The sequence below is a fragment of the Acartia tonsa genome, chromosome 12 (assembly GCF_053477335.1).
Source record: "Acartia tonsa isolate MP-2025a chromosome 12, ASM5347733v1, whole genome shotgun sequence".
NCBI classification, from domain to species: Eukaryota; Metazoa; Arthropoda; class Copepoda; order Calanoida; family Acartiidae; genus Acartia; species Acartia tonsa.
The window spans coordinates 25,194,046-25,214,166 of record NC_137271.1 but is presented as its reverse complement, the minus strand read 5'-3'; the positions used below and the strand labels follow the sequence as shown (position 1 = coordinate 25,214,166).

The 20,121-nt window shown below is 31.1% G+C and overlaps 1 protein-coding gene across 4 annotated transcripts in view; it reads right to left on the bottom strand.

The window, feature by feature from the left end:
- LOC145334254 (uncharacterized) overlaps positions 1-20,121 on the bottom strand; it is a 120,233-nt gene that overhangs the window by 15,820 nt on the left and 84,292 nt on the right. Inside the window, exons 2-6 of one of the 4 annotated variants that reach the window (XM_080179632.1) lie at positions 12,833-12,864; positions 11,010-11,179; positions 5,026-5,096; positions 4,191-4,248; positions 1,515-3,608 (exon numbers count right to left, since the gene is read on the bottom strand). In XM_080179632.1, coding sequence (XP_080035758.1) covers positions 1,515-3,608; positions 4,191-4,248; positions 5,026-5,096; positions 11,010-11,127 — 2,341 coding nt within the window. In that variant the 5' untranslated portion in view covers positions 11,128-11,179; positions 12,833-12,864. Of the gene's footprint in view, positions 1-1,514; positions 3,609-4,190; positions 4,249-5,025; positions 5,097-11,009; positions 11,399-12,832; positions 12,865-20,121 lie in introns of all 4 variants that reach the window. The other 3 variants (XM_080179630.1, XM_080179634.1, XM_080179631.1) reach the window with 3 other exon arrangements.

Below are 20,121 nucleotides of genomic sequence, written 5' to 3'. Positions count from 1 at the left end.
ACTGTTCCTTAAATTGTCGTGCATTTTAACAGGTGTCCATACATAACTTTAATAACAAGAACCTAATCCTTCCAAGAAATATAACCAATGAAAATTGTTTTTCTTCAAATTACATACTAAAACAGTATTATTAACAAGCAAAATGACAAAAAGGACAAAATTTTTGTATTTGAATTAATTTTTCACAGTGCAAATGAAGGTGCTTTGACTTTTGTGTCAGAACCTAAATTGGGACATAGTGCATTTTATTACCCTAGGTTAGGTAACTTCATTTCACTTTTCAATAAAATCTAAAATGCAGCGGTTTTTCTGAAAATTAAATTTGAAAATTTTAAGTCAATTTTCACCCACTAGGAGTTACCGCATAATCATGACAAGAAAAGCAAAGATTATTTATTCAAAATTTTGAACAACTTTGCTTTGATAAAGTTCTTCATAAAACCACTCCTGAAGTGAGTTAATTAATGGCCATTAAAATCAATTGCTTTGCTCAGGTCACGGAAATTCAGCCTTAAATAAATCATATATAGAGAGGTTTTATGACTGACTTTTTAAAGTTGTTCAAAATTTTAAATAGATAATCTTTGCTTTTCTTGTCATGATTATGCGGTAACTCCTAGTGGGTGAAAATTGAACGTGAAATTTTTAAATCTAATTTTCTCAAAAACCGCTGTATTTTAGATTTTATTGAAAAGTGAAATGAAGTTACCTAACCTAGGGTAATGAAATGCACTATGTCCCCATTTAGGTTCTGACACTAAAGTCAAAGCACCTTCGAAGGCACTGTGTTTTGTGAATGATTAATTATTTTGGTTCTTGTTAAAAGCAGATCTGTAGGAACACTTTAGATTTTAAACATTAGGTGATTCCTAAAAAAGGATTACTATCAAATATTACAGTAAGCCTTGAATCTGGACTTGCCTGATATTTATCTGTTATATTTAAGTTGAAAACAAATTTAAGAACCACCTTGTCTTGTACTAATCTTTAGGAGTAATGGTAAATATTTTTCAAAACTGCAAAATTAAATTTTTGAGGTAAAAATTAACCAAAAATAATGGAATAAACAAACCAACAATAGATGAAATAAAGTCCTCTATATCCTTTCTTTATTATTATTAATTATTTTGTAATTAAAAGGAGTTTTAAAGATGACTGACATACTTTTAAGATTCTTTTCTTTAATATTTAAAATATATAAAAATTTGCAGAAATGTAAAAATACTCCATTAACATAAGTAATGTCTCTCATAACACTTTTCTTAATGCAATACGTGTTTTCAAACACTTTTCTTTGTCTTTAAAAATAAATTTGCTAAACCAATGAAATCTTTGCCATTCAAAGAAACTAATAAATAAAAAGAGTTATTTAAGACAATACTTTTAAAAACATTCCTTACATGTAACATTGTTTATTAACAAAAAAATTAGGTTTTAATTTTGCATTTTTAAAAATGTAAGGAATGTGCATTTTAAAATCTAACTAAAATTGAACAAAATAATTAAGTACTAACACTCTTCAACTCTGTAGGCAGATGGAGATGGGGTTACATACTGCTGAGGATCCTTCAGCTTTATCCCCATGGATACAGCAGGACCAGCAGACAGGTATTTCTCTGACACCTCAGGTTTATAGTCGCAAGGCGATGGGGTCACATAGGGCTCGGGATCTTTCAACTTGATGCCAAGTGAGGCAGAGATCTTTTCCTGCAGGTACCTGACTGAGTTTTCTGGAATGTAAGCATTAGGGGATGGCGTCACATAGGGTTTAGGGTCGGTTAACTTACCACCCATGGAGTGAGAGATCTTTTCAGCAAGGTATTTGACTGAATTTAGAGGTTCATAGTTATTTGGAGCCGGTGTAACATATGGCTGTTTTTCACCTAATTTTTGTCCCATTGAAAATGAAATGTGTTCTGATAGGTACTTTTCACCCTTTTCAGGTTCGTAATTACTGGGGGCAGGAGTCATATACTTTTTGGGATCTGCCGGCTTGATTCCAAATGAAACAGCAGCCTTTTCAGCCAGATATTTTTCACCCTTTTCAGGCACATAAGCCCCAGGAGCTGGTGTGATATATTTCTTGGCTTCAGACAGCTTGATACCCATAGAATGTGCAATTTTTTCGGCAAGATATTTTTCACCCTTCTCAGCATCATAAGTACCTGGGGCAGGAGTAATATACTGTTTAGGATCTGAAGGTTTAATTCCAAAGGAAACTGCAGCTTTTTCAGCTAGATACTTTTCACCTTTCTCTGGTACATAAGCACCTGGTGCAGGAGTTATGTATTTCTTGGCTTCAGACAGTTTAATGCCCATTGAATGTGCAATCTTCTCAGCCAGGTACTTCTCTCCTTTCTCAGAGTCATACATTCCTGGAGCAGGTGTGATATACTTCTTTGCTTCCGACAATTTGATACCCATAGAGTGGGCAATCTTTTCAGCTAGGTACTTCTCACCCTTTTCAGCATCGTACATACCAGGTGCTGGTGTGATGTATTTCTTGGGGTCGGCAGGTTTGATTCCAAATGATACTGCAGCTTTCTCAGCTAAGTACTTTTCACCTTTCTCGGGTTCATAAGCTCCGGGTGCTGGGGTAATATACTTTTTAGGATCAGCAGGTTTCAATCCAAATGATGGCGATATATGTTCTGCCAAGTATTTTTCCCCTTTCTCAGGTTCATAAGCTCCAGGGGCTGGGGTAATATACTTTTTAGGATCTGCAGGTTTTAAACCAAATGATGGGGATATATGTTCCGCTAAGTATTTTTCTCCTTTTTCAGGTTCATACATTCCAGGCGCAGGAGTAATGTACTTTTTGGGGTCAGCAGGTTTGATTCCAAAAGAAACTGCTGCCTTTTCTGCGAGATATTTTTCTCCCTTTTCAGGTTCATAAGCTCCAGGTGCGGGGGTAATATACTTTTTGGGATCAGCAGGTTTCAACCCAAATGATGGGGATATATGTTCTGCTAAGTATTTTTCTCCTTTCTCAGGTTCGTAGGCTCCAGGGGCTGGGGTAATGTACCTTTTAGGTTCTGCAGGTTTTAGGCCAAAAGATGGTGAAATATGTTCCGCTAAATATTTTTCTCCTTTTTCAGGTTCATACATTCCAGGTGCAGGAGTAATGTACTTTTTTGGGTCAGCTGGTTTGATACCAAAAGAAACTGCAGCCTTTTCTGCCAGATACTTTTCACCCTTTTCCGGAACATAGGCTCCTGGGGCTGGGGTTATGTACTTTTTGGGTTCTGCGGGTTTAAGTCCAAAAGAAGGGGATATGTGTTCAGCCAGGTATTTTTCTCCTTTTTCAGGTTCATAGTCTCCTGGGGAGGGTGTGACATACTTTTTGGCTTCAGCAAGTCTTGCTCCAAAACTTAAAGCCGGTTTTTCAGCCAAATATCTTTCTCCTTTTTCTGCATTGTAGGTTCCCGGTGCAGGGGTAATGTATTTCTTTGGTTCAGCCGGCTTTACTCCAAACGAGGGGGATATATGCTCTGCTAAATACTTTTCTCCTTTCTCTGGCATGTAGTCCCCAGGGGCGGGTGTAATGTAGCCTTTGGGTTCAGGTGTCTTTACACCTATACTCTGACCTCCCTGACCAAACCTGTCTCCTATAAAACTTTTTATTGAAATACTGACAAACGATATATTAAAATATAACATATTTAATATATAACCTATATAAACTCAACAATTCCTTATTAATATTTTTTATTTTTATTTTCATAAATTTTCTCCTGATATTTCAACTAACATTATAAACAGAACCTATTATTTGGAAGAATAATCAGGACAGACAGCGAATTCATATATTCTATAATAGCTAAAAGTGAGTTTCTAACTGAAGTTACTAGATAAATAATGTTGGATAAATAAAATAAAGTTTCAAAATAGTCTAAAAAAAAATAATTTTCCAATCTGTTTCGATGCATAGTTTTCAGTTATCAAAGGTGTATTTTATATTTTGGGAAAGTTGTCTTAAAAAATTTAAATTTGGTAAGATATTGAAAGACACTAAGAAAAAATTAAACCAGCTTTTGTAATTATGTAATTGTATGATTAGATAATGTGTCCAATAAAAGAAGACTATTTTCAATCATTAGAAGCAATAATGGACTCTCATTCAATTTTAAACATTAATTTTATATAAAGCAATGATTAACTATATAATTATTAAAAAAAATTCATCTTACCCTTTGAAGTCAAGCCAGAAGTGTTGTAGCTATTTGGAGAAGGAGAAATATTTTCTTCCTAAATTAAAATATATTAAAGCAATAGGAGCATTATAAATTGAAAAGAAACTAATAAATGATTGATTAAGTACTTTAACTAACTTTAATTAACCAAAGTCACTTTAGATAAGATTAGGTTAGTTTTATTGGGTAATAATAGCCGCGCAGAAAAGGGTACTGGATGTATAGACCCCGTAGGAGAACAAAAATAACTCATTCCTCCTTCCTTATTTTCAAATTATTTCAATAATAGGGATGGGGGGGGGGGGGCTCTCCATGCTCAAAAGACACTTCTTGGGAAAGCAAATAAACCAACAAAAATAGTAGAGTAGCTACAGTTTACATTAAGGCATATCAATATGCAAAAAATTTATGTGATAGATAAAAACTTGTCATTTAGGTTCAAAACATTGTGCAGTTTTTGTTGCGTTGCTACTCTATAAGTCACCATTATAAAATGTCAATATGTTACTTCTTTTTAACGCCTAGTATAAAATACAATGGTTGGAGATCTTATATAATCACATTTTTATCCCTTAACAGTTTTGCCCCCATTACGGATCTTTTTAGTCGGGTGAGCACCCCCCCCCCATATTTTTGAAATTGTCAAAACACTGCGGGTTCAATGCCTGCGGTGCCCTAATCCTGTGAGAGTGCCGGGTGCCCAATATAACCTGACCTAAAGTAAAAACTAAACAAAAATAAAACCATCCTTCGAATTTCGTGCTCGACCAGGCACTTAGAGGGAAACCACCTTTGTTACCAATAATATATTTGTCCTTGTTCTTTACTTTACCTTTGTTTTAGTTTTAGTTCCAAAAGTGTAGGCTGGTGATTTTATCTTCGTTGACTCTTTGATGTGTGCATCTGAGAAGAGAAAAAATATAAAACAAGGTTTATCATGTTCAAAGGCTGTTTAGATTTTGGTATTACACAAGAAGGAAGGTTTTATATTCATGCTTCTTATTCGTTGGCTTATATACCATTGGGGACTTATATTGAATTTTGATCAGTTGAGTGTACAAACGTTTTACCACTAATTGTAATCAACGGAAGGTGTAATTTTGTGTATTACCATTTGGAATGTACATTCATTTATCAGCCATTATATTATCCCTAGATGAAAGCCAAGTGTTCAAAATTTAAGATATCATATTTTTCTTCGATACATGCATCTGAGGAAAAATAAATAAACAAGGATGACAACATCCATAAAAGCGAAGCACTGAAACGGTAGGACAAACGGATATTAACACTTGAATAGTGTCAGAACTGAATAATCATAATATAAATTTATAAGGGTCAAAGCAAAATTGTAAGTAAATTTGTTAAAAAACTGCTTGATACAGGATAATGTTTATGGACATACATTTACATTTTAAGGACTTAATTATAGAGTTGCTTCGCTTATTACATTATACTTTGTTGTCCCAGGAATCAATATACCAAAAATCAGATCAATGAGATGATTAGTTCACATAAAAATTTGTTGTTAAAAAAGTAAAAAAATCCACATGTTTAAAATGGACGTACGGACATTTTGGTAATGATTATAGAGTTGCTACGCTTTCTAAATCGTACCTAACTACTAAAGGAATCACCATGCAAAATTTGAAATCAATAGGACAATTCTAACATGCCTAAATTAATGAAAAAAGCTATCCGTTACGGACGGACGGACGGACCGACCCTAATTATAGAAAAGCTTCGCTTTTAAAAAGGTATATTCAAAGTACATAAAATCTAAAGAAAACGTTTATTATTTTTAGATAAGTTTTTGTATTTTTGTTGACTCTTAGATTTGTTCATCTGATAAAAAGAAATGAAAACAAGATTGTAAATGTGCAAAGTTCATTTAGAATTAAGTAAAACATTTAATAGACCATAGTATATTGAAACTGCTAAAGATGTGATAAAGATCAAATGTATGCGGTAGGGTCCTAGGAGAAACGCACCAGTAACAACCGTTGAAGTGGACACTTAACCTAACCTAAACCATCTTAAAATGCCTAACCCCAGCGGGGGACTTATTTGTAAATTCATATCTTCCTAACCTGTGTAGAAATACTTAATTTTCTAAATATTTTTGACAAACTCGCGTTTGTCCACTCCGACGTTTGTCAACCCTGCGTTTGTCCTGGAACCTGTAGTATATGATAAGTTTTAAATTTGTTTGTCTGAATTAGTTACAAATTCAGCCGCACTCCACCCTCCTAACTAAAAAACAATAATAAGTTTAAAGCAAATGACAGATAAGCTTATATAATTTCTAAGATAAAATCTTTTTAAAAGTTACATGTTGAAAAGTGTGATGCAATCAAAAAATAATAGAAAAATGCATTATAACAAAGAAAAGTCTTTGCATCATTTTTTCTCTCTCCACAAATACGAAATAAAACTGCTTGAATAGTATAAAATATGCTCAGACAATATGCTGCATCCTAATTGAAATTCATATAGCAAAGCCTCTGATGAAAATCTTATGCAATTACACTATTTAAAAGCATTTAAACTCTACCAGAACTTTTCTAACATTTAATGTGTTTTAAGCAAAAGCACTTTTATTTATTTTTATTTTATTTGGTAAAATCATATTTAAAACTACAACACTTTTTAAATTTTAAAGCGTTTAAAGCAACCAAAGCTGATCCAATGATTTAATTTCAAATTCATAAAGAGCTGATTTTCTTAATAAATACATTTTTTATTCGTTAATTATACAAAAAAATACATGTCTTAATTACCTATTTTACATATTATACAAAAGAAAAAGTAAATCATAATGTATATAAAATCCTAACTTAAACGTTCAATGTTTATTATACTCTTTTCATAGAAAATTACAGCTGCTCTATTTATGAGCATTATTGTTCTAGTGTTTATATATGCATCAATCGATGTAATTATACCTGTATGTTGCAACTTATTTTCATTTACCCTGTGTTGCTCACAGCTGGCTAAAATAACGATACCCTAAATCCCATCCATCACCTTTACCCCATCCTCTCCAACTAGATTAACGAATTGACCAATATATGAGGTCCAAATTAGCAAGCTAAATTGACGACAGATTTTCCCCTGTCAATATATCCATGTATATCATATCCTTATACTAAAGTAACAGGATGTCTATTTGTCTGTCTGTGTGTTTGTGTGTCTTTGTGTTTGTACCGAAGGATCTCATCAACCTCTGAACCGATCGGGTTCTTTCTAACAGGGTAGATTCTCATAGGTCCCGGGAAGATTTATAACTATTAAGGGAGAGGGTACCACCACCCTCCCAAGAGAAGTCACAATTTTTTTTTACATTTCTCGATTATACAAAGAACGAAACATAAACGTCAAACACAACATAGACATATTTTAAATATTTAAAAAAAACATTTAAAGTGCCAATAGAGGCCTTAAGGGGGCGTAGCCGCTAGTATTCATTATATATCTAAGTACACATACACGCCTCGCCTACGAGTATAAGATTTCTTTTTTACGACATGATAAAAAGTTAAACCTACGCTAAAAAATCAGGGAACATTGGACTGTAAATTTACTAATCTACAAAGTATTTTTATACATTTTATCTCATTTGTTGGCTTAAAAACTAACGGAGCTAAAACCTCCAATAATTTTAATCTACAGTAGGGATGATTTTGTTTGTGGTGATTGTGAACACAGTAATAGTGTCTGACTGATTATGACGTAACAAAAAAAATTAGCCAATGAGAGGCCGTTATTGACCAATGGTAAAATTTATAGTGGCCTTTCATTGGCTAATTTTTTTTGTTACGTCATAATCAGTCAGACACTATTACTGTGTTCGGTGATTGTGTATGTATAGAAATTTATCGTCCATTGCCTTATCCCTTCAGATCCCTAAGAAGAAAATACTTTAAAGGATACTATATTAGTTTAAGTTATATGATTTAGATTAAAGTGAAATTAATTTTGATTATATTAAAGAAAGAGTATATCTGGCCCTTTATTGAAAGTAAAAGATGCTGTGAGTATTGGTGCAAAAAATATGACGTAACAAAAAAAAATAGTCAATGAGAGGCCGTTATTGACCAATGGTAAAATTTATAGTGGCCTCTCATTGGCTAATTTTTTTTGTTACGTCATATTTTTTGCACCAATACTCACAGCATCAAAGTAAAATATAAAATATCCTGTTCTCCTAGAATTAAGAAGCAAAACTACTCTATAATCCTTCCCTTTCTATTTTCAAGGAAACAAAATTATCTATTATAAACCAACAAAAGAGTATGCACGAATGAGAGCAAGTGAATTCAAATAAGTTTCAATATAGTTTTATATGAAAAAAACTTTGAAATGTTAGGCATTTTTTTTAATGCACCATCAAATGTTTTGTTGAGTTTAAACTGCTAGGACACAAAAGTAAACTTTTTGAATGAAAAATGTTAGTTTTAAAAAAGGGATGGTAACTTGTAATATTGTAAACAGTTTTATTAGTGTACTTTAGTTATTTTCAGCTTTTAGTTATGTTTTGGCGTGTTATTTTATTTAAACTCAATAAAGCATTTGATGATATTTCATCAAAAAATGCTCAACATTTCAAAGTTTTATTCATAGAAACCCATGATGAAATGTAATTTTTTTAGTTGGTATACAACTATATCAAACATAAACCTGGTATAGTAAAAAAAACTTTTAGAATCAGATCAAATATGAGTGTTACGCTACCTATGGGCATGAATATACCTTGTGATAAAAACAGCTTTCTGCGCTATCATGTATGGATGTTATTGTCCTTGTTAGGAAAAAAATGAGTTGCATACTAATGAGAAAAAAACATTTGTAAAAACCTACGTCTTTTAGTTAGCAAATACATCAACAAATATTAACATACAAATCTGATATAAAATGTTTTAAAATATCTAAAATCCTAAAAGTCAATGGCCGATGAATTGATGTACACCCCCAAAGATGATATAGAAAATTACGGTACACCGACAAACCTCCTAAAGGGACAAACGTCCTAATGCGACAAACGTCCTAAAACGCCTAAAGGGACAAACCTCCTAATGCGACAAACTTCCTAAAGGACAAACCTCCTAAAGGGACAAACGTCCTAATGCGACAAACCTCCTAATGTGACATATCTTAAGTAAAACCTCCTAAAAAAAATTTATTTTTAAATCTTTCAAAATTAAAAGAAAAATCTTCTAAAAATTATTTACTAACTGTGAAAAAATGTAAAAATCCAATCCAATATGGCGATAAAACACACAGGGACGAAATTCAAAACCGAAATTTCTTTCTTGAATAACTTTGTCCACATGGTGAAATTTAAAAATCCATCCGACAGTTTTCCCAAAGTCTGTCTTGGCTATCAAGCAGCATGATTTAGAACCCGACACAACCTTGCATTACAAAAAACGACCCTTACCTCACACTAAATAAATGTGATATCACTTGAAAAGTTTTTAGCAGATTTGTCGGATTAGGACGTTTGTCGCATTAGGAAGTTTGTCGTAGTAGGACGTTTGTCGGTGTACCAAAATTACCGCTCCTGTAAATTAGAAATAGTAGTTTAAATGTTTGGACACTAACTTAATGGACCAACCAATCAAAATTTAATAAAAAGTCCCCAAAGTTGTTGAGCCAACGAATAAGAAAGCGTTGTTAGAAAACTTTAAAGACTAGTGTTATAAACAGCCCAATGTCCCCTACCTCCCTGACTAGAAGCGCACGTACTTTGTGACTAGAGTTTGTCTGTTTGTACGGCTATAACACCAAGCAAATATTTTTTTACCAGCAATTTTACATGGATTTAAAGCTAAGATGAATTATTATATTTTTTGTTACATCTTATTAAGACAAAATTAAGAAAAAAACTGTATATACAATATATAAAACTACATTCATATTTAATTATACAATTTTCTAAAATACTTTAATTCTTTTTGAAAATATATACAAGAATAAACTAAAACTTATAGATAAAATCTTAATATTATAAACGTAATATATTTTAAGATAAAATTATTTCTAAAGCAGTAATGTACAATTTAAAAAGCTAAGCTTATTTTATTTGTTTTTATTAGTTACATCAAACTATTAATCTACCTAAAGGTGTGCAAAGAATGGGTAGATTTATAAAATTCAAATGCTCGGCTTGTGCTAATAGTAGAAAAATATTACGCATACCGTTAGAATCGATGCAAACTCTATTTTTTTTGGAAATATAAGAACAGTTTCTGTGCTACAAATAATCTAGGAGCTAGGTGGTAAATTGTCTCAAACTTTACTAGCAAGTCAGGTTTCAGGCCGGTTGGGACATTTTAACACTTAGCTCCCTAACTATACGTAGCAGAGGAATCGTTCTTAGCGGTTCTTATGGTATTTCGTAAAATTTTTCTACTATTAACACAAGCCGCGCAATTTGAATTTTAAAAATCTACGTATTTTTTTGCTTTAGTATTAGATATTTTAGAAGCATTTATAAATAATTCTTTATAAAATAATTATTAATCTAATTTTTTTAAATATTGATACAAATATTTAATCATTATAAAAGCATTATAAACTTACTTTCTAATGATAATTTGAAAAAAAGACAATATATATATTTTAATCATGTCTTGTATTATTTTGTCTTATGTACATGTAAATAAAACTACATGTAAACTACGGCCTGTAAAAATATGGTTTTTAAACATCAGAAAGTCATCATTTAGCTACAAAAGAACGATTGGTTGGGCATACATATATTCATTCATACCTTAGTTATTAAGTAGCTATGCTACAAAAAATTAAACTTACTTCCAATTAATGACGGCAAAGCGATAGCCGCCGGCCCTGGGCCGCTGAACTCCGCCGCAATCGGTCCGCGTCTCTTGTGCGGCGTCCATTGATACCCTTGTCCGCTTCCTCCGCCCATTTTCTTAGACTTGCCGGCCGCGGTAGACAACTTGGACGATTTTTTCGGGGAACTTGACGTTTTAGCAGATTTTTTAGGCAAGGTTGGGGTACTTTTTGCGCTGCCGTTAACTAGCGACTTGTTGGCATCGCCGTTAACGTGATTTGTGTCACCGTTAACGGTTGCATGCCCGTTAACCGCTGGTTTTTTAATATTAACGTCCGATTCGGACATTTGTTAGGGTTAGAAATTTTCCTAATTAGGTTTTAATTACTTTTTTCTTACTGAATGCCTAGAATTAAATCACTTTTCATATACTTGGTTATTTTAGCCATTAAAATCATTATAAAAATCCACAAAATTATATTTTATAATGTATTTTTTGTATTGTGTATTTTAAGAGGTATAAATAGATAGACTGAAAGAATAATCATGACTAAAGGACTTTGACAAAGAGTTCATACAAAAAGAAAAAAAACTCTTAAAAATTTAGCAAAACTGAACCAATGTATATTACAATACATTATAAACAAAATCAAATTTAGGACTGACAAAACAGAACAAGAGCTAATATTTTTTTAGAACTTACCAGAGACACTGTTTTTTACACCTATAAATTAGAAGGCAGCTGCTCTACTAAAACTATGCTGTTTTGTAAAAAATAAGGTTTCAGCTGATTTTTGATATGATACATTATACAGCTTCTTAATCCCTACTATAGACGATTCTAGAAATCATGGAATAATTAAGCTAGAAAAAATTAGGTTCATAGAATATTCTAATTAAGATTCATATTGGTATGTAATTAAAATCATACAGCATAGAATAACTTGAATAGAAAACCTATACGTGTACAAAATATTCTAGAGACTATACCATAGATTAAATTAGAATTTCTAGGTGTACCTTTAATTTTATTGTTGAAACCCAAGAAAAATTTTAACTCTAAATTTAGAATTAGAGAGGCTAAGTTAGAATTCTAAACAATTTAATTTTCTATGATTTTATTTAAAATCTCTTTAAGAGGAGGGGGAAAAGATAGCTAAGCAAAATTTACATAAATTATATAAAAATCATTTCAATTTGTAATAATATATGAGACATAAGGAAAGGGAGAAATAAGTTAGACAAAAGAGCTAAAATTAGAGAGATAGATAGATAGATAGATAGAGAGAGAGAGAGAGAGAGAGAGAGAGAAAGAGAGAGAGAGAAAGAGAAAGAGAGAGAGAAAGAGAGAGAGAGAGAGAGAGAGAGAGAGAGAGAGAGAGAGAGAGAGAGAGAGAGAGAGAGAGAAATAATGAGATTGAGTGAGAGGCAGAGAAAAAATAAAAGACGGTGAAATATAAAAACTAAAAAAATTAAGGCAGACACAAAAAAATGAAAAAAAAGTGTAGCAATGAATTGTTTAGAATAAAAAGTTGTCTTTATAGTTATTAACAAAACTTTGGTAATAATTAAAAAGAAATCAACAAATATAAAAACTTTTTCGTGTAAAACCAAAATATTACAAGTATTGAGAAAACAGAAATTTAGCAGGAAAATAAGAAAATCTATGAATAAACCAATTCCTTTTACCATATTCATGTACAATAACTGTTTTTCTGTAATTTGAAATTTCCCTTCTAAACACATTGCTTATATTTGTTCATTAACTCGCTACTTCTGAACATAATCATCATGTTTATAAAATGTTGTAAAATTAAACTAAATAACCAATTGAATCTGCCTTGTAGTAAGAAGTCAGCTGTAGGATGCAAACTAAAAATAAATAAACAAAATAAAAATAAAATAAAAAAATAAATAAAAAAATTTAAACAAAACAATAAACAAAAATAAATAAAAAGCCTCTTATAAAAATATTCATGACATTGTCTATCTAAGATTGAACAAACGCTTTGTTTAAGTTCAAAGTACATCAATTGACATAGATATATTTATAGGGAAGCAATTATCGTATATTGTCAGGGTTACAGGAATAAGACAATAGACAATTCAGCCTCGATAATGATATCTAGTAAATACTGTTAATTAATTTGACCGCCATGGCAAACTTTATATTCTTTAAAGAAACAGCTTATACATTTTACCATTGGTCATTGGTCAATATAAATAAATACTGGCCTATCATTGGTCATTTAGATTGAATGACGTAATTTTTTATAGGCACTTTAAGCTACTTCTTCTTCTAAACATGGTAAGTAATACAAAATATTAATGCAAAGTAAATTTTGAGATTTGTCTAACTTAATCATCTATAGTCCCCAAAGTTTTATAATGCCGTCTTATTCGTTGCCTTACAACTTTGGGGACGCTTATTGAATTGTTGTTTCATTGAGTTAAGTGTTCACACATTTCAACAACTAATTGTAATCTACTGAAGGTGTAATTTTGAATTTCGTCATTGGGGATGTACAATGTACATCAATTTATTGGTCATTGTGTTATCCCTTTAGATTCCTGATTATCTACACTTTTATTTGTTTGCGCGTTGTTTGAAATATTTCCGAAGGGGACTTTATAACCTAACAGTAATCTTCATTTAAGTATGATCAAATCATACCATTTTCAAATGGCCTCCAAACCAGTGTTTTTTTAAGTCATTGGATGGAATTTCATTCATCTTACAAAACCACACAAAAAAAAGGGACAAATGCTTACGAAATAAGCTAAGGAATATAATTTTTTTTATGCGCAAAAGAACCATCCTAAATATTTAAACATTCTTTATTAAAATTCAAAATCCTGGAACAAAGGTATCAATGATGTCCTCGCCTTCTCCATTTAGAAAAGTTTTTCTAATTAAATCTGAAATTTTGGAAAATTAAAAATGTGTACACTGAGACATAATTTTATGTTTTCCTCAATACAATAGTACAATTATGTTTTAATTAATCCTTATAATAAAGTAAGAGGGTGTTTGTTTGTCTGTTTGTACCGAAGAATCTTGCTAACCGCTGATTTGATTGGCTTCTTCTTAAAGTGTCCCTAGAGGCATCTAGGGGCGTAGCCACTAGTCCTAATATATAAAGTAGTAAGGGTTTTCCGGTAAGATGTCACTAACCACGGATGAGTTCTCCCTTTTATGGAAGCTTTACATGGGCACAAAGATTGCATGGGCTATTTTTTTTGTAAATTAGATTTAAGGGTTCAGGCAATTTAAAAACCCTCCCTCGTCCTTCGAATTCAAAACTTCTATACGCACAGAAGCTAGTAAAATACAAAAAATTTGCAAGTTTTTTTTTCATAAAATATAAGGTTCATTCTGTTTTCGAGTTGTTACATTACATGGTTATTGTGGAAAATTTTTGTAAAAACATAATGTAGAAAGCAAAAATCATCATTTCCAGAAATACTTTTGTTTTGACGAATTTGGTCACTCTTTAATTAACTTTGTCAGTAGGTTTTCTTTGAAGATAAATATAAAGTAAATTTCTACGTATAAAAGTATGTAAAGTTGTGAAAACTTGCATTAAACATATCTATTATTTTTAGAGAAGCTTTATTTTGCCCTTCCTCCTAAACCTTTTAATTATAGCAAAGCTTATACACTGAGCTTGGCAGAAAAGAAAAGTTTTTATGACGTCACAGGAAGACGACGTGGTGCAAAAGTTATGTAATCAATTGCTGCGATACTTTAAATATGAACATATACTTGTTTTTAAAGAATATTAGAGTAAGGGATTGCTTAGTTACATAGTATAACATGGATAAAATACTTAAAGTAGACAATTTATTGTCCAAATATTAGATACTAGCGGCTTCGCCCCTTGCCTCTAGGGGCTTTTTTCCCTTAAGGTTTAGGGGAGAATTTTGAAAAATATATTTATAAAAATATTAAAACATGAAAATTATAAAAAATATGAATTTTTTTTGTGTGAGTTGGGAATGTCCCACCAAATAAGAAATAGCAGGTTCAATAGGCATATATCCTAAAGAGTAGAATCTAATCGGTTGAGTGGTTTCCGAGATCCTAAGCTTCAGACGGACGGACGGACAAACAGACATCATTCTAATTTGTATTATAGATATAGCATAATTTACAGCCATTGCTTGTTATTTATAACCCTAAATCTTTTGATAATAAGGGGCGAAGCCTCTAGTAAAGAAAAAAATTAACAATTATCAGTATTTATATAAATCAACAATGAATATGATGTTTTATTATAAAGCTTATCCTATTATACATATATAGTAGTAAGGTATTTTTGTCTGAAGCTCAAGATTTTAATAACTACTGAACCAATATGGTTCTCCTTTACAGTGAAGATTTTAATAGACCATGAGATGGTTTTAGGCTATTTTATTTTATAATTAAGTCTGGATATTGTAACTACTAAAGGAATCACCAGACAAAGTTTGAATTCTATAGGATAACTCTAACATGCCTAAATTAATGAAAAGAGCTATCCGTTCCGGACGGTCGGACCGACCTTAATTATAGAAAAGCTTAGCTTTTAATAAATATAGAGAAGCCACGCTGTTAAGAACCTGTCTATTTCTAAACTTAAAGTTTACAGAACTATCAATAATATATAAGGGAATTATTTTATTTTTTTTACTAAGGGAATCTTATTCAAATAAATAATGTTAGAACAAAAATACCAAGAATTGGTTATTAAAAATCTGTTCATGAGTATTATAAATAAAATCTATACAATAAACAGAGCTTGTTGAATAGATTCACTTTATTTAGGTCACTAATTTAAAGCAAAGGGTCTCAGCCGACCTTTAGCGTCTAGTATGCTTGTTATACTATATGAAGCATATATTAAATAAAAATATCAATGACTATATTGATTTTAAGCATGAATAAAAAAAATATATTTATAAATGCTGAAATTATTTGTTTCTTAATGAAAACATGCTATTTTGGATTGGTTTATGTACATACTAGCGGCTTCGCCCCTAGCCTCTAGGGGCTATGCCCCAAGAGGTTTAATCAAACCAATTAATCGTATTTTAGATTTAAAAGAAAAATTAAAAAATTTTTTACCCCCCTCACACCTTCAATTATCTTTTTACCCCCCCCCCCCCCCTAGAAAAAAAGTCCGTTAAAACCCCTCATTTTATGCCAAACCCTTCGTTTAATAATTTTTGATCATGCTGATAGCTTTCTGCAGATATTAAAATAAATTAAAATGAAGAAAAATAAAAAAAAAATAAAATGAAAACTGGACTAACAAAACTGGTATTAATTTCATGATTCTTTATTCTAATGTTCGTAAAAAATTGGCTGTAATATGATGTTACATTTTTATTTTCAGTCTGACTGAGAACCGGTTCTAATCCAGCGGATAACAATTCGGTTCGAAGCCACACTGGAAATGTTTTTATACTTCAACAATATAAAAGCTTTTTATAACAAAATGTAGAAAATCTTCGCTTTTTACAAAAAACTTAAAAATCCGCCTTTAGCGCTATAGCATTTGATAATTACAAGACTAATTTTAAAATTCTCAAAAATTGTAAATTAAAGAAAATTGCTTTTAACGATTGTTTTTGCGCAAATTTCAAGCAGCTAGGAACAGGGGCGTCCAAGCTTTTTATTTTGGGGGGTGTAAAATTTTTTTTAAAGGGGGGGGGGGTAAAATGGCGCGCGAAGCGCGCCGCAAATTTTTTTTACCACCCCTAAAATTTTTACCCCAGGGGTAAAATTTGCTTGGGGGGCGCAAAATTTTTTTTTGTTAGAGATTTTCTATTTTGGGGGGGTATTTACCCCACCAAAATTGTTTGGGGGGGGGGGGGTAAATACCCCCTCCTAAATGGGTAGGGGTAAATTTTAAATCGCCCCATTACCCCCCCCCCCCCCTTGGACGTATATGGCTAGGAAAGAGTTTTATGAAATAATTTTGATAGGGTAGGAAAGCTAAAGATTTAAAAAATATGCATACACGTGAAAATGTATGAAAGAGGTCACCGCTGACATATAATACCCATAAAAAATATAACTACAATTTAACACTATTCTAATAATCAGATTATGGACAGAGCTTTAAATTGATATAATAATTTTAATTTTAATAATACTTATCTATGTTCCTAAGATATTTTACTACCAAAAGAAATCTGCTAGAAATGTAATTGCTAGATTTTATTGCCTAAAATTAAAGGATTTTCTTTCAAATTAGTATTATAGCTACTAAGAATGATTTCTTAAATTATAGCTTTAATGTGTTGTGTTCCAATATTAAAATTAAGTTATGGAATTTTTTTTATTTTTAATTGTTTAAAAGTTTAATTAACTTTATTAAATAAATGAAACTCCTAAAACTTAAATGAAAGAATAAGTATCATTACAAATAAAATACATGCAAAAAATGGAATTCCTACTAAATACATTAAAGAAATTTACGAGCAAATTAAATTTTAAGAAGCTTAACTATAATGTCTTTAAATAAATAAAAATTCCACAATTGAAAAGTTTTTAAATTACAAAGGGAATAATGTAAAAGTGAAAGCCGGTTTGACCTAAAAATAATAGAAGGGAAGAATTAATTTGTGTTTAAATTAAATATCCTCACAATGGTTTAGCCACCAAGCTAATTTAAAATCACATGTTGTTACTCTGTTAGGATTCGATAAAACAAAGATCTTCAAATGTATAAAGCATATTGACACATAATTAATCTAATTATCCATCCCTTTATATATAATTAACATAATTAGTATATAAAAGATAGATTTACCATTTAAAAATTGCTTTAGAAATAAAAAATTATATTGTATTTCAAAACCATTAGGTACACTTTCTGGTAATGGTATAGGAAATTTTAAAAAAGTAATTGAAGCAAGTCAAATAAGATATCCATAGTCCATTTATACCATTAATTATTTATTTATTACCATTACCAATTATTATTATTCTATAAATGATTTCCTTTAAACTAAATATGTCTTCTATGATCTACTATTCTTAGAAATTAATTCTTCAATTCTTTATATGTATTCTGAATTTTAACTTTTACAATATCAATATTTTAGGATATCATGAGGAAAAATTGAGGAATTTTAATTTATTCCCCCTTGGTATTAATACTATAGTTAATACAGGTTGTTTAAATAACTAACTGAAGAAATATAATAATAATATAATGCAAGACTTCTCTACTATTGATCAAACTATAAAGGGCTTAATTCAGAGAGAAAGTATATACCTAGAGTATAAACACAAAGGGAATACTTTTAGTTTGTTGAATTAAGGATTTGTCTTTTTAAAAGGAAGTTATGAATTTATCAAATATATATCAATAAGCACCTAGAGGCCTTTCGGGGCACATGGGGTGACTATGTGAAGGAGTGGAGGATTTTTTTGAGGCGAGATTTCTATTTGAAGGTTACAAGTGCCAAGCCCTAAAACAGTTATGAACATTCCCTGGACCCATGAGAAGCTACACTGTAAAGGACAACAAGGTCGGTCAAGTGGTTTGCGAGAACTTAACTTGCAGACAATTACACATCCTGTTACCTTTATAAAAAGATATCTAAAAAAATTTTAAAAAGTTTTTTTTAAAGAAAGGTATTTATGATAATTAAGTTTTGAATATCAAAGTAAAAAAGTAGGGTATAGTCCCTTTCGTGGCAACGCACCTTAAGGGGCGATTCTTCGTATTTTTCACAGTAGCTTTTCTCTTATTTCTAGCCCCTGCCTAAACCTAAAATAACACATAAAAAGCCATTTTAAAAATACGACGAATCGCCCCTTAAGGGGCGTTGCCACGAAAGGGACTATTCCCAAAAAATATATAGAGGCCACGAGCTATTTGTAACTCTACTCATGGTGTGGGGATTCCGTGCCGACTTTCAATTGGTACTTTGAATATCAGCCAATAGCGTCGGAAATTAAACAAGACAAGTCGCTACAAAAACAGAAAGTAAATTACTACGAAAGACGAAAAAAGGCCATGTATTTTTATGAGTTATACTTTTATACTTATTAATTTATTCTTTGAGGATACATATTAGTATTTATATAGCGGTGATATGTAAATTCTCTTTGCAGATGAAGATATTCTGATTTTAAAATCTTTGAAAGTTATCTAAAATATCTACAAATTGTCAAAATTCATTCATATTCAATTTTATTGTTTATAAGAGAATACTTAATACCTGTATTATAATACTGTTATCATTATTATTTGTTATGTGTGTCATAAAATAATTATCTAATCTAATATCAATACACATTTTTAGTCTATGTAAAAGTTTGATAGAGTGATACTATGTAATACAGAGAAAAGTGGTATTATAGTAATACCTCTGTTCAAGGACTATTAATATACATCACAATTCAGTACTAGTCTCATGTCAGACAATTCTTAACTGTTATTATGTTTCTTCAATGACTTTAGGATTGCGTTAATATCTTAAGAAAGTACGGAATTTATGTTGACTGATATACAACTATTTTTATTTAAGTGGAAAGCTACTCTATAACTAACAGTACTGATAATATATTCAATTATATAAAGTAGTAGTTTTTTTGTCTGAAGCTTAAGATCTCACTGAACTGCTGAACCGATTGGATTATCTACATTAGGTAAGATTCATATAGGTTCTGTGGTGATTTAAGGCTGTTTCATTTTAAGATTTTAGTTATAGGATGATTTTAAGCTATTTTTAAAGCTCTCTCTACCCCTTTGAACACAGATCACCTAGATGCCCCTAGTACCCTATAAAGTAATAGGTACTAACATTTAGTAGAAAAAACAAAGTTAAAAATAAAGGATCTTAATGGAAAGGACAAAATTTTATATTGTACATAACTAAAATATTAAACAATTTCACATCTTCTGTAAATTAAAATAATGGGTTGAAAAGTTAGGGCAAATCTAGTTTGAACAAACCTTTCAAGATTTAATAAAAGTAACCAAAATTTTCAACTCAAGCCACCGAAAAAGAAAACTTTCTAGAAAACTTTGGGGTGTAGTGTAATTTACAGTCTAATGACCTCTCCCTTCCTTCTAATAGCATAATTTTAAAAATCACCTACATCCTTATTCGTATATTTACTGCTTT